Source organism: Haliaeetus albicilla, chromosome 7 (genome assembly GCF_947461875.1).
Source record: "Haliaeetus albicilla chromosome 7, bHalAlb1.1, whole genome shotgun sequence".
Classification (NCBI taxonomy): Eukaryota; Metazoa; Chordata; class Aves; order Accipitriformes; family Accipitridae; genus Haliaeetus; species Haliaeetus albicilla.
In genome coordinates, this window is record NC_091489.1 from 20,723,775 (window position 1) to 20,738,400 (window position 14,626).

Consider the following 14,626-nt stretch of genomic DNA (forward strand, 5'->3'; position numbering starts at 1 on the left):
ATATCACCAGGCTCTGCTACTACACTCAAAAATATTATAGCAGAAAAGGTGAACAGCAGATTCAAAGTGGATGAGCAGCCAGGGACTGATCTGTGGTACAGCAGGTGATACAATCTGCGCCTGATAAAGATGAAAACAGGAAAGGGGCATGGTCGGGATGTCTCCATTCTGCACCTATCTTGGCTGTATTTCTGGTCATTGCCTTGCTCTATTTTCAAGTCTATTCTTTTACAGTGTCAGGAACAAAGCCATCACAATGCTGTTCTTTAACAAGTTATAAGCAAAGATGAACTTTTATCTAATTTGCACATCATGCTGGCGATCTCCAGCCCAAGATGTGGCCCAATGTACTGATCTGGAGTCTGGCAGTAGCTTGTTAGCAGAGAATGAAGAGTAAGCTCAGAGTAAGTAATATTTACTGCATTGTTACTGACAAGTCTAACGTTAAGAGCTTACTTCATCACAGCTACACCTGTGAAGGTATTAGCTTTATTTAAAAAGATTAGGATTTACAGAGGGAAAAAAAACCTAAACAAATGCAACATTAAGAACATTGGAGGAAGAATAGAAAAAGGCAGGCATATCTGTAAAAAGGCAGTAGGCAAGTGAAAAAGGAAGAAATGTAGTAACAGCTAACTAATTCACAGGGAATGAGAATAGTACTTGAAAACAGAGAGACCATTCACTGCATTAAAGATGAAGGGTGATAAATGGGAAGATAAAAGAGCCAAGTTTTCTCCAACCACAGTGCCAAGTAAACATAATCTAATTCTAACGGAGCTACTGGGAATTACTTATCCAGCTGTTCTCAGCTGCCCAACCTGTGTTGGAAATGCATGTGTCTGGCACTGGTCACGTCAGACCTGTGCTACATCCATTCCCCATTAACGTGAGGCCCCTTGTGGACTGCAGCTGACAGGGTTTTAGAGCAGCAAAAGAACTGCTCTTATTTCTTCCCTGTTTGGTGACTGCTCTGGAATAACTAGCTCTTCAATCCCTAATTTTCCTTGCACAAAGCTGCACTGAGCATATCTGAAAAGAGCAGTGGGGAGTAATGAGGTGATAAAAATACTCCCAGGAGAGTAATATGGAGGTAAAAAAGCATCACCTCTGTCAGTAGCTAATAGCGGGTATCTAGGAGGACTACAGCACAGGCCAAATTTATAGCAGCACCGCTACAAACAAACTCAATCATGTCTGACTAAAGTAGTTCTGAATCAGAAGGGGTACCTTTGTGTCTGACAGGCTTCAAAACAATTTCTTCCATGGTTTGTTGAGGTGCTTTCTGAACCCATGCAAACTTTTAGCATCCATTGCATTCTCTAATAAGGCAAGCCTAATCATTTTACATCTCAGCTACAAGCTGTGTGAAACAGTGTCCTCCTGTTCTGAACAGTGCACTTGTTAGTTTCTTTTGATGCTTCCTAATGGTTCTGTCAGAAGGGACAGTGAATAATTTTGCCTATTTACTTTCTCCATAGCAAATCAGATTTCCAACATGAGATCTTAAATAGCTCTACAAATGAGGGCAGTGCCAGCTCCCCCATTTTATAGATGTACAAATGGAGACAGGAAGAAGAGAGAAGGCTTACTTGAGATAATCTAGCAGGCTAAAGGAAATAGGCATAGAAACTATATTATTTTAGTTCCTACCCAGTGTCCTAGCTATATGATGATATAACCTTTCAGTTTCTAGAATATTTCTTTTCAGTAAACAAAAACTGATCTAGATTTAAAAGAAAACAAACACACTGAGAAGACTGATAAGCATCATCACTTATATTGAAGGCTGTAATTTAGAAGAAAAACTCTTTAGACCATAAGACAGCCCTCCTTTCTAACCAAGTCTCACCATTATACATACACATGCCCATTTTAACACCTTTCCTTGCATTTCACTCATGGCTAGAGGCCAACGGCTCATCAGCAAATTATCCACTACTACCAGCCTAGATATCTGCATCTACAAACTAAAAAAAAAATAAATCACACAGATTCAACCCCCTCCTCTGTCTACTTCACTTTGAATTCAAATTTTTACTTCCATTTTACAAATACTCACAGCTCCACAAGATTCAACATTAAATGTTCTTACCTTAGCTGATATGGAGGTATCTTGATAGCAGCATCAGGAGAATCCAAGGTTTCTGTATAACCAAAAGAAACAATAGGGCTTTTAAAAGAAACTTTTGAGTTCAACCATAGTAATACATCTGGCTACAGCCTCTGAACCAACGATCCTAAAGTTTACACCTAGTCCAGCTGACAGAACAACAATCACTGCTGCTCCAAGTCACCACAGCTTTGCATCAATTTGTCAGGACACTGGGTGCCCAATGAGAAGGCATCGAGTACCCTCTTTTCCTCAGTGAGCTCCCTCTCACATATCAGCACTTCAGCAGCACATATACTAAAACTGGAACAGTATAGAGGATATTAGCATGGCTGCTATGCAAGGCTAACACACAATTAACAAAGTAACCCATGGAACATCAAGCTGAAAGGCCAGTAATAAGATAGCAACAGGTATGAACCACTACATATTGTGGTAGCTATGTATGGATGAAAAATAAAAATTTAGAGCAATTATAAGTATCACAGTTATGCTGATGTAAGTTAAGGGTCTTGCTGACTAGTGTTCCAGGTAGTTAGCGTCAAAAGCACTTCAAGTCACAGCCAGTCTCTGAAAATGGGTGGATGCTGAAATGTACCTAAGCTCATATTCCCTTAAAAGAAGAACTCATTCTATTGAACATTATTTCCATTATACAGCAACGATAAAAGAGCTCATGGAATCCAGCAAAAAAAAAAAAAAAAAAATCCAGCTTTTAAAATAGATCCCGAACGTAAGCCAGCAGTGAAAACTGTACCGGAGGGTTTTTTTACGATGATTTAGGAAAGGGTGGGGGGTGGAAAGGGTGGGAGCTTTTAGAGAAAAGACACACACCCCCCTACCCCTCCACATACACAGAAACCGACAGCTACCGATACCCGTATCTACCTCGCAAGACCCACGAAGCAGAGGCAGGTGGCGGGGAGGGGGGGGACGACGAGGGACACGGATGCTGTCCGGGACCGCCAGCAGGTGCCACAGCCCCTTCCAGCAGCGCGGAGCTCCCGGGCATTTTGAACCGCCCGAGGCGCTCCGGTCCCTGCGCACCCGCCGGAGGCTCGGCGGCCAGCGCCGAACAAGTTTGTTGGGGCCTCCCTGCCCCCGCCGTTACAAAACCTCTCCATCGGAGGCTCCTACAGCCAGGGCCGCGCCGTGCCCCGCTCCGCTCCGCTCCCCCGCGGGTAGCCCCGCCGCGGCGGGGTCAGCCTGGCGCCGCTGCCCGCGCCCCCCGCCCCTTACCGATAGCCCAGGTGCAGCTCTCCTTGATGGCCCTGTGCTTGCTCCCCGACGCCTCCTTCTGCAGCTTTCGCAGGATTTCTTCCATCTTGCCTCCCCCGGGATCCTCGCGTAGCCGCGGGGGCAGAGAAGCAGGCGGCGAGGAGGAGGAGGAGGAGGAAGAGGAGGGCGGTGCGGGCGGCAGAGCGGTGCCGGGGCTGCCCCCGCCGCGGCCGTGCCTACGCGGGGACGGTGCGCGGCGCCCCGCTGCCGCCCCGCCGCCGCTGATGAATCACGCCGAGCTCCATGGCGGGGACACGTCAGTTGTTGCCGCTGCGGAGTCCCTCCTCCTCCTCCTCCTCCTCCTCTCCCACCCCGGGCAGGCCCCGGTGGCGCAGCCGGGCAGGGGCCGGGCTTGGCCCTGCCCGCCGCGGGCGCAGCCCGGCGGCGGCGGCCTCCCCCGCCCCGGGAGCGCGAGGAGTCCCTTCCCGGCGCCGGGAGGAGAGGAGGAGGCGGCGGCGGCGGCTGCCACCGGCCGCGGAGGACCCGGGGAGCGGAGCGGGGGACGGCGCCGCCGGACCTGAACCCTGCGGCGACGGCGGCGACCGCGGCCGCCCCCGCGGGAGGAACACGGCGCGGGCGGGCGGCGGCCTGGCCGGCTGCCATGGCGACCGGCGGCCTGGCCGGCGGGCGGGGGACGCCGGCAGCCCCTGCCTGCCCCCGGAAAGCGGGAGGGGCGGGCTCGGTGTCCGCCGGCGGTTTAGGCTCAGCGGTTCCAGCCGGTGGACTCGCGGGGTCGGGCGGCGCGTCCGGGGTGGGGAGACGCTGCCTGGGCTTTGCGGGGCCGAGGCGGGGGCCCGCTCCTGGGCCCGCCCGGCCAGTCCCCCCCCGCCCCGCTGCTGAGCGCGGCCTGGGCCTGCAGCGCTGGATTGCTGCTCCCCAGCTCCGCCAGCCCGGCCCGCCTCTCCCTGCAGCCCTGCCGCAGGGCAGCCCCTCTCCCCCGCAGCGTCCTGCGGAGCCACACTCTCTGCCACACGGGGAGGGACACGGGGAACGAGGCCTGCATGCCAACGCGTGTGCAGGCGCTGGTCACCCTCTCAAATCGGTGGCATCAAAGAAACGGCTGCGAGCCCTGCAGGACCTACACCTTTCTCCCCAGCTGGCAGGTGCAGAAGGTCACGACTCAGCATACTCACCTGTGCCTTCAGAAGAACACACACCGCTGTGTCCCCCCAAAAAAGCCAGCCCCCTGGGACAGAGAAGAGCCACTCTGCTAGCTCGGACCGAATGCTTCTACCCAGCAAAACTCCTGCCACCTTCTGTTGTTTCCCTGCCTTATCTCTAGGATATGCTGCTTGCCCTTTTTGTGACTGCATCAGTTAATGTTAATTGAGTGTTTTAAAGCCTTTGTCTTGTTGCAGAATCTCTCTCAAAAGATACAAGAGGACAAACAGGCTAGGAAAAGAAAAAGACAACAGATAAGAAAGGCAGTCCAGGTAGCAGCTGGCAGCATTAGTGGTTATGTCTCCTACCGCTAATTGGAAGGGTGCCACTTGCGAATTACCAGACAGAATATTGGCACCTGGTGAATCAGCCATAGCATTTCCCATAGGATATTGGGCTGTCAAAGGCTGTCCTTTTTCCAAATGCTTACAAGGGCTGATTCTGCTTGTGTTTGGAAGTATAATGAATGCATAATCCATAGTTGCATTTTAAGGCCAAAGTGTAAAACTCGTGTCTGAAGAAAAGGATTTAGAATGCCAGAAAGGTCTGGAGATGGATAGGGAATGCCTAGAGCTACAATACTAAGGATTAAGAAGGGAAAAAAAAAAAAAAAAAAGCTCTAACAGAAAGACCATTAATCTCCAAATTTCAGGGCATACACCAGCCTCTAAGAAACTGGAAGTAGTTTCCCAAAGTTTCTTATCTCTGACTATGTTCTGTCACCTTCCTTGGAATGAGAAACTGGTAATAGCTAGTGGCCAGGGTTGTCAGTGAACGGTGATGCTGTAAGTGAAGGCTCAAAATGAAGTGATGATGAATTGTTCCCTACCTACGTGCTTCCTCTTAATTCTGTGATGTGCTTAGTGGAAATGAGCATGGGGGTCAGTTTCTGTCTATTCAAGTCTTTGATTTCTTTTTCCTGGGGAGGAAAACAACAAGAAGGACTGTGATGGTGTTTGAGATATTTTTAATGTAGAAGCGATGTACCAGAGATCATGTGGACCTGTGGAATGCTAAAAGATGAATATATATCTATTCATAGTAAATAATTAATTGCTTATTTTCAGGAAGCCACTGATGAAACTGAATTAATTTTTAATTTTAGATTATTTTCTAGCTATATGCATCATCAACTCACTAGTTAATTTCTCTGTGGTCTCTACAGGAAGCCCTTTGCAGCTGAAATCTTCATCAGAGCTACAGTGTTTTCATAGATGCTGATGTCACTGAATCAAGATTTGCATTTATTTGTGTTTCACTCGCTGTCCAACGTCTTCAAGCAAAATGGATTCTGTGCTGCTAAACGCTTTTTCCCAGTACTTATGTCAGCAGAGTGAGAGAAACAAAGGTCATATTCAGGCTCTCTAGAGCATCTTCAGATCTTCCTATAAGATTATGCAGATGGAAAAACGAGTAAGCCACGATGAATCTTCCTCAGCAAATGTATGTCAGAGTACCATGAGTCAGCTTGCTGACACTTTTCATGTGAGGCCCTCCATCTCCAAATGAAGAAGAGTCCATCATTTCTTGTCTCTGTTGTCCGTAGTAAGCACATAATACACAGTAACCATGTCCTGCTGGAAGTCAGTCACTGAATGCTCTTTGCGCAGGGAGGAGGTCGCATTTAATCATACACTTTGGGCTCCCCTGCAAGGCAAGTGGCCTAGAATGTCAGAAGATCTGGAAGTCCAGTTACAGAGTAGGGGTTATGGTGAAGAAACCTCCTATCTTCTGCCACAAAGAGGAAACTAAGCTTTCTATGGTCACGCTTACAGCTCATAAGTCCTTGCCATGTCCTGGCTTTTGAAAGCCAGCAGCCTTCTACACTGGTAGAAGCTACCTAGGACTCAGCTCTGATGATCCCCTGCACAGCTCAAGCCTTTTCCAGCTGGAAGTGAGAAGGATCCTATGCAGATCTGGTATCTGCAGGATGCAGTGGTTATATAAGATGCAGTGGCAGATATGCAGCGTGCTTTTGTGACTCTCACCTGGCAGTGCTACTGACCTTTTGCATTATGTGAATGCAGATTATATCCCAGGATATATCCACAGCTCTGCACGCAGCCATGAAGTGGGTAATCAAAGCCAAGCTACTCAAGATACCCAAAGTAATAGAGTTGTATTAGTACAATTCTCTGCCTAGGCTAGTAAGCAGAGTTAAGGAGCAGCATATTCTTGCCTTCAGAGATCTCCATGTTACTATGGCTCTGCTCCTCCCAGTAGCTAAGGAAGGCAATGTGGTGCTAGTTTAAATCTCTTTCCATAGCATATAGCTATATTGCCCATGTGCACACGAGCCCTGTCACTCTAGTCTTTGAGATCCTAAAAAAGAACCAAATGTACAGTGGAAAAGTATGAGACAAAGGCATGTTCGACTGTGAGATAATCCCATGTATTTGCTTTTAGTCATTATCACTCATGTATTACCTGTGCTTTGGCCATTTTAACAATATGCTTGGTTAAGATCTCATTGTGTGCTGCAGACGCTGGACAGTGTGGAGCAAAGAGATGGGCTGTGTCCCTGAGAACTTCAAGATAAATTACAAAATACTAAGAAATGCCTTCTAATGACAGGAAAAACACCTGGTTCCATGGTTCAAAAATGGTGTTTAGCCGGATTTTTCAAAACTACTCTTTTCCCAGAAGCACCCCCATGGCTGGACTGACCAGACTTGCAAAAGAAGCTTGGGCTTGGTTTTCCTCAGGAAGGTCTGTACGTGTGTCATGGTTTAACCCCAGCCAGCAGCTAAGCACCATGCAGCCACTCACTCACTCACTACCCCCCCTACCCAGTGGGATGGGGGAGGGAATTGGAAGGAAAAAGGTAAAACTTGTGGGTTGGGATAAGAACAGATTAATAGAACAGAAAGGAAGAAACTAATAATGATAATAACAATATTAAAATGACAATAGTAATAATAAAAGGATTGGAATATACAAAACAAGTGATGCACAATGCAATTGCTTACCACTCGCTGACCGATGCCCAGTTAGTTCCTGAGCAGCGATCCACCCAGGCCAACTCCCCCGAGTTTATATACTGGTCATGATATCACATGGTATGGAATATCCCTTTGGCCAGTTTGGGTCAGGTATCCTGGCTGTGTCCCCTCCCAACTTCTTGTGCCCCTCCAGCCTTCTTGTGGGCTGGGCATCAGAAGCTGAAAAATCCTTGACTTAGTCTAAACACTACTTAGCAACAACTGAAAACATCAGCGTGTTATCAACATTCTTCTCATGCTGAACCCATAACATAACACTATACCAGCTACTAGAAAGAAAATTAACTCTAACCTAGCCTAAACCAGGACAACGTGTGACTACCCTTATGTAGGACAAATTGCTCAAAAAACTTGACGTGAAGGGGGCTATAGCTGAGACATGGGCTCACCAGCACCTTTTTGACACCTGATACCAGAGGAAGGTGCCCTTCCTTCCCTCTCCCAGAGGGCAGCAAGATGGACAAGCAAGGCCCTTGTCAGGGTTTGTTTTCAGTTTTGGTTTTCTAGACTGTAACCACATCATTGATGATAGGGTGGCATCTGTCATTTTTAGCCTGATTACACAGTGAGTTACCAGAGGCTAGCAGAGTGCTCAGTGAAGTCGTTCCTGAGCAGGTGCTCCTTTCTGCAGCCTCCCTGCACGACCTTGCTGAACAAAGGCAAAGCACTGCAAAGCACAGTGACGATGGGTGCTGCTGAGTGCGGGGATTACAGAGTTAGGGAGAAAAACCCTCTGGAGTGGGAGCTGTGAATAAAGCTAGCATCTATTCAGCCCCGTCTGTTCAACATAACCTTACATCATTTATTCTGTAAAGAACAGTTGAAGCAAAAGTAAAGTCTTGAGATCCATGCCAGGATAGAAATAGGAGACAAGAGTCTTTGGCCTTGCTGAGACACACTTTCTGCAAAGACAGATGAAAAGCAAAAATCCCTTTAACTGCTTTCAATCTGCCATAATCTTCTCATCTCCCTGCAGAATTGCAAAGGCAATTGAAGAGGGTACCAGGAATGTGGAACAGGTATTCTGGGTCAGATCAAGGTCCTTTTAACCCAGTAGCTTATTTCTGACAGAAGTTAGTTGGGGATTCTTAAAGAAAGGGCAGAAAGAGTATAGTGCCCCTTCCTCTGGTAAACTCCCCCAGTTTCTATTAATTTGCAGACTAGGTACTTCCTGAGACAGTGGTTTTATCTTTAAGTATTCAGTAATACCTGACATTTTTCTTCTGTGAGTGTATCTAATTATTTTTGAACCTTTGTATGCTTTTGACCTTCACAACCATCCTATGGCAGCAAGTTCCATAGCTGAGTTGCACACAAACAAAACAAAATACTTTTTTGTACTGTTTTAGCTTCTTTTTGATTAGGTTTTTGATGCTACCTACTTTTTGTACTGTGAGAAACACTGCATAAGCATTCCCTATTTTCTCCCCACCGCTCATGATTCCTTATGCATTGAGCGTGTCCTCCCTCAGCTGTTTTTATTCCAGTCTACCATGGACTAGTCTATTTAATCATTCTCCTTATATGATCTTTGGTCATACTGATTGCCCTTCTCTGCACCAATTCCAGTTCTGCTCTACCCTGAAATACAAGAGTTTTGGAAGAAGAGTGAATACATGGGGAAAGGCAGCATGAAGACTTGAACTATAAAAGCTCTCTTTCTTCCATCAGACTCTACTGAAAAGGCTTCAAGGGGAAAGGAAATCACAAGTAACTGTGGAGTTAAGCTACTGTCATGGTTTAACCCCAGCCAGCATCTGGGGTTAGTCTAAACACGACTTAGCAACAACTGAAAACATCAGTGTGTTATCAACATTGTTCTCATACTGAACCCAAAACATAACACTATACCAGCTACTAGAAAGAAAATTAACTCTATCCCAACCAAAACCAGGACAGCTTAATTAAGAGTTCTAAGCTGACTAGAAAGCTAAACTTCAGAGGACTCCTTGTGTCCCACTTTTCTCCCTGTAATCCAGAGGATTCCTATATCTTAATCTATGGAAAGAGAACTTAAAAGTGTAACAGCAGTACATTCAAGGGCTGAATACAAAAGTCAGGATTGTACCATCCAGCCATCATATATTTAGCATATGCAAAATGCGCAAACCCAAACTTTCTGAAGCTGTCTAGAAAGAACTGAACTGGTAACTTGTCATATAGCTGTTTGAAAAGTAAGTCACTCAAAGTTACAAATGCACTATACATATTTGGGTCCATAAATGGCTTTGAAATCTGTTGTGGCCTTTGACTGAGAAAACGATGTCTCTCATTACGAGGAAACAAGGGCATCATGGCATCTACAGCTGTCAGATGCTTGTGATGCAAAGTCAAGAAAGGTCAACAAGACCTAACTAAATACATCTCTGCTGGCCAGCAAATGGATTGTGATTTGCATACCCTGTTTGGTGTTAAGCATATAAATAAATGGGTTGAAGTACTAGAAATTATCCTAGAAAAGCTGAAATTGTCTAAGTTTTCAACATAATATGCTCTTTTTGAAACAAATAAATAGATTTTCATGCTACTATTTCAAGTTTTAACGTATGGCTCCCCTGTGACAAATCCCTGAATTTGTTAAGTATAGTGCAAAGTAAAGAGAAGCACAAACGGGCAGGTTAAATAGAAGTTTATTTAATAGCGTCAATTTGCAGATTCTGTTCTGCCACAGATAGGTTAATCTGAAATTAATGCCCTGTTTTCAGGCGAATGTCGTCAGTTTTGCAATGCAATAGTGGCAAAATTCAAGACAGAGCCTTCTTTTTATGCATTCATACAACATGCACATATAAACACTAAATGTGAAAATTTCTCCCTTTTCTTCTCCATGCTGCTCCCAAACTCTCTGAGGTGTGGTTTGACTCTGTTGGTCAATGGTGCTTATTTTGCCAACTTGAAAGATGAACTTAGAAGATTTAAAAGATAAAATGTTCTGAATTAAGAGAGCAAGTTAGCTCCAGAACACAGTTTGGTTCCTATTTAGTATGCTTTTTTCTTCACAATAATAAGTGGGAACTTATTTCAAAGAAGGTAAGCCCTGGACTTTAAAAGCTCTTCCAAGGGGTGTAAGGAGCTGTTATTCCCCATATGCTCTTGTCCCTGCAGACACAATTTCTCATCATCTCAAAGGTAGAGCATGTTCAATATTTCCAACATGAATTAGGAGACTATAAATTACTTCTACATCTCTCTCTGCCATCTGACTGCGCACAGGACCAAGTTCCTGAATTTGACACTTAATTTGCAAGTTAACAGGAAAGTTGACCTGTAAGTAGACCTGTGGTATAGTCACATGCTTGGAGGCTTTGTTGGAATGTTCTTCAAGAGAGCAGTTTGCTATAAACTGACCGATGAACTAGCACATTGAGTGATGCCCTTTTATATATCACTACTAGTATTAATCAATGTGAAACCAATGCTCAGAATGTTATTGACATGTACTTTCTGGAGACATAATCAGCTTTCAACTTGCTAAGAGTAGACAGTAATTGCCTCTAAGTCATGATCTGAAAATCCAATGCTAAGTGGATACTGAACTACACAAAAGCCTTTACTACAGCAATAGTCACACAAGCACACAGTCTTGTAGGCTTGAGGGAGAGCACCATTATCCCAATGTATCTTTTTTAAGGCTTTTAGAAATTACTCTTACATTAAATGGAAAATCTAGCATAAAGATGCAGCGTTTCCCAACATGTATTTTGAAAAGGGATTTCAAAGAATGGCATTGCAGAGTTCTGTGTTTGGATTTCAGTAGCTTCCAGATCATATATACTCAGCCTTTAAATGAAAAACCTTGGAGAAAAAGGGATCTAATAACCAAGGCTATAGATTCATCTGGTTTCTAGTAGTCAAACTGGATTCCTTGCTATCTGCAGTATACTATAGGGTAAGCAGAAAGAAAAAAAGATGAAAATGTTTGGGAGATTATTAAAATGATGGTCCTTTAAAGAACAATGACTATTTATAGGGATATATTGTGAACTTATTTCATTGGCTTCATCTTAAACGTACCTAGCAGCAATCTTGCTTTCAGTACTACTGTAAGCCTCACTGATTTCAGTGGTACATGATTGGATCTATGCAACTCTTTTCCCTCATGTTTTATTGCCACAGCTGCAACCAGCAGAACTGTCTGATTTGAGGTCTCACTGATAAGAAGAGAGAGGGGCTTTTCTACTACAGTCTTTTAATTTTGCAGTGTGCTCTCTCCCTCCTTTGATTTGTAAGAGATTAGGTTGCTGCACAGTAGCTGCACTTGTTTGCCCAATGTTTTTTTCTTCTGGGCCTGTAAGGAATAGGGAGATAGGAATAATAACAAGCCAGACCACTGGACTGAAGAGGGTTGTTCTCTTATTGGAGGATAAGGTATCTTTTTGCTTTTTCAGGTACTTAATTTCTCAGAATAATTTTGTGTATATGGCATATTTTACAAAAAGACATTAGATCTTAACACAGAAGTTCTTCTGTGTAAAATTTAAACACCAATGAATGTTCAGAAATGTACAATAACATTTGACATTTAGCTTGAATTAAAGATGCTCTGAATTAATATTGCTATGATTTCCTGACAGCTAGTTTACAAGAGGTGATGACTCTGTCCTCTTTTCTTTTTCATCTATCTTTGCTATTCTCTCTCATATATTCTCATATTTAGTTAGAATGTACACACAAAAGCACAGCTATTAAAAGAACATCAAGGTGCAGGCTGTGCATTGTGGTTAGGGTTAGGATTAGAGGTTAGGGTTAAGGCCTTAGGGTTAGGGTTAGGGTTATGGTTAGGATTAGGGCCTTCGGGTAAGGGTTACTGTTAGGGTCAAGGGTTAGGGTTAGGGTTAGGGCCTTAGGGTTAGTGGTAGGGTTAGGGTTAGTGTTAGGGGTCAGGGTTAGGGTTAGGCTTAGGGTTAGGCTTAGGTTTAGGGTTAGGGTAGGGGTTAGGGCCTTAGGGTTACGGGTTAGGTGCTTAGGGTTAGGGTTATTGCCTTAGGGTTAGGGTTAGGGTTAGCTAGTTAGGGTTAGGATTAGGGTTAGGGGGTTAGCGTTAGGGTTAGGGTTTGGTTTAGTTTTAGGGTTAGGGTTAGGGTTCGAGTTAGGGTTAGTGTTACGGCATTAGGATTAAAGTTAGCGTTAGGATATTAGGGTTAGGGTTAGGTTTAGGGGGTTAGGGTTAAGTTTAGGGTTAGCGGTTAGGGTTAGGGTTACAGTTAGCGCTAGGGTAAGGTTTAAGGGGTTAAGGTTAGGGTTAGGGGGTAGGGTTAGGGCTAGTGCCTTATGGTTAGGGTTAGGGTTAGGGTTACGTGTAGGTTTAGTCTTAGGGTTCGGTGGTTAGGTTTTGGGTTAGGGTTAAGGGGTTAGGTTTAGTTTTAGGTTTAGGTTTAGGGGTTAGGGTTAGGTTTAGTGTTAGGGTTAGGGGGTTAGGGTTAGGTTTAGCGTTAGGGTTAGAGTTAAGGGGTTAGGGTTAGTGTTAGTGCCTTAGTATTAGGGTTAGGGTTAGGGGGTTAGGGTTAGCACCTTAGGGTTAGTGGTAGGGTTAGGGTTAGTGTTAGGGGTCAGGTTTAGGGTTAGGCTAAGGCTTAGGCTTAGGGTTAGGGTTAGGTTTATGGTAGGGGTTAGGGTTAGGGTTAGGGTTAGTGCCTTTGGGTTAGGGTTAGGGTTAGGGTTCGGTGGTTAGGGTTAGGATTAGGCTTAGGGGGTTAGAGTTAGGGTTAGGGCAAGGGTTATTGTTTAGGGTTAGTTTTATTGTTAGGGTTAGGGGGTTAGGTTTAGTGTTAGTGTTAAGGGTTAGGGTTAGTGTTAGTGCCTTAGGGTCAGGGTTAGGGTTAGGGTTCAGTGGTTAGGTTTAGGATTATGGTTAGGTGCTTAGGGTTAGGGTGTTTGGGTTAGTTTTAGGGTTAGGGGTTAGGGGGTTAGGGTTAGTGCTTAGGGTTAGGGAGTTAGGGTTAGGGTTATGCTTAGGGTTACGGTTAGCCGTTAGTGGTTAGGGTTAAGTTTAGGGTTTGTGGTTAGGGTTAGGGTTATGGTTAGGGCTAGGGTTAGGGTTAGGGGATAGGGTTAGGCTTTGGGTTACGGTTAGGGCTAGTTTTAGGGTTAGGGTTTAGGGTTAGTGTTAGGGTTAGGGTTGGGAGTTATGTTTGGCTTTAGGGTTAGGGTTGGGTTTAGGGGTTTAGGGTTAGGGTTAGTGTTAGGGTTAGGGTTAGTTCTTTAGGGTTAGGGTTAGGGTTAGTGTTAGGGTTAGGGTTAGTTCTTTAGGGTTAGGGTTAGAGTTAGTGTTAGGCTTTAGTTTTAGGTTTACTGTTAGGCTTAGGGGGTTAGGGTTAGGCATTAGTGTTAGTGCCTTAGGGTTAGGGTTTGGTGGTTAGGGTTCGGTGGTTAGGATTAGGGTTAGGGTTAGGGGTTAGTGTTAGTGCCTTAGGGTTAGGGGTTAGGGTTAATTTTAGGGGTTAGGGTTAGGGTTAGGGGGTTAGGATTAGTGTTAGGATTAGGGTTAGGGGTTAGGGTTAGGGTTAGGATTATGGTTAGGGTTAAGTTTAGGGTTAGCAGTTAGTTTTAGGGTTACAGTTAGGGCTAGGGTAAGGATTAAGGGGTTAGGGTTAGGGGGTTGAGTTAGGGTTAGGGTTAGGGTTCGGCTTAGCGCCTTAGGTTTATGGTTAGGGTTAGGGTTAGGATTAGGGTTAGGGTTAGATTCAGTGTTAAGGGGTTAGGGTTAAGGTTACGGGTTAGGTTAAGGTTAGGATTAGGGTTAGGGTCTTAAGGTTAGGGTTAGGGTTAGGGCCATAGTTTTAGTCATAGGGTTAGGGTTAGTGTTTGGGGTCAAAGTTAGGGTTAGGTTTAGGGTTAGGCTTAGGTTTAGCGTTAGGTTAAGGGTTAGGGTTAGGGTATGTGTTAGTGTTAGGGTTAGGGGGTTAGGGTTAGGGTTAGGTCCTTAGCGTTAGGGTTAGTATTAGTGCCTTAGGGTTAGGGTTAGTGTTAGGCATTAGGTTTAAGGTTATGGGGTTAGGGGTTAGGGTTAGGGATAGGGTTATTGTTATTGCCTTAGGGTTAGGTTTCGGTGGTTAGGGTTAGGGTTAGGAAG

General features: G+C 45.0%; 1 protein-coding gene across 6 annotated transcripts in view; it reads right to left on the reverse strand.

The window, feature by feature from the left end:
* ARFGEF3 (ARFGEF family member 3) overlaps positions 1-4,438 on the reverse strand; it is a 98,297-nt gene extending 93,859 nt beyond the window's left edge. For 3 of the 6 annotated variants that reach the window (XM_069787217.1, XM_069787215.1, XM_069787213.1), the window contains exons 1-2: positions 3,353-4,437; positions 2,096-2,147 (exon numbers count right to left, since the gene is read on the reverse strand). In XM_069787217.1, the coding sequence (XP_069643318.1) occupies positions 2,096-2,147; positions 3,353-3,437 (137 nt within the window). In that variant the 5' untranslated portion in view covers positions 3,438-4,437. Of the gene's footprint in view, positions 1-2,095; positions 2,148-3,352 lie in introns of all 6 variants that reach the window. The other 3 variants (XM_069787214.1, XM_069787212.1, XM_069787216.1) reach the window with 2 other exon arrangements.
* Between the last annotated feature and the right edge of the window lie 10,188 nt (positions 4,439-14,626).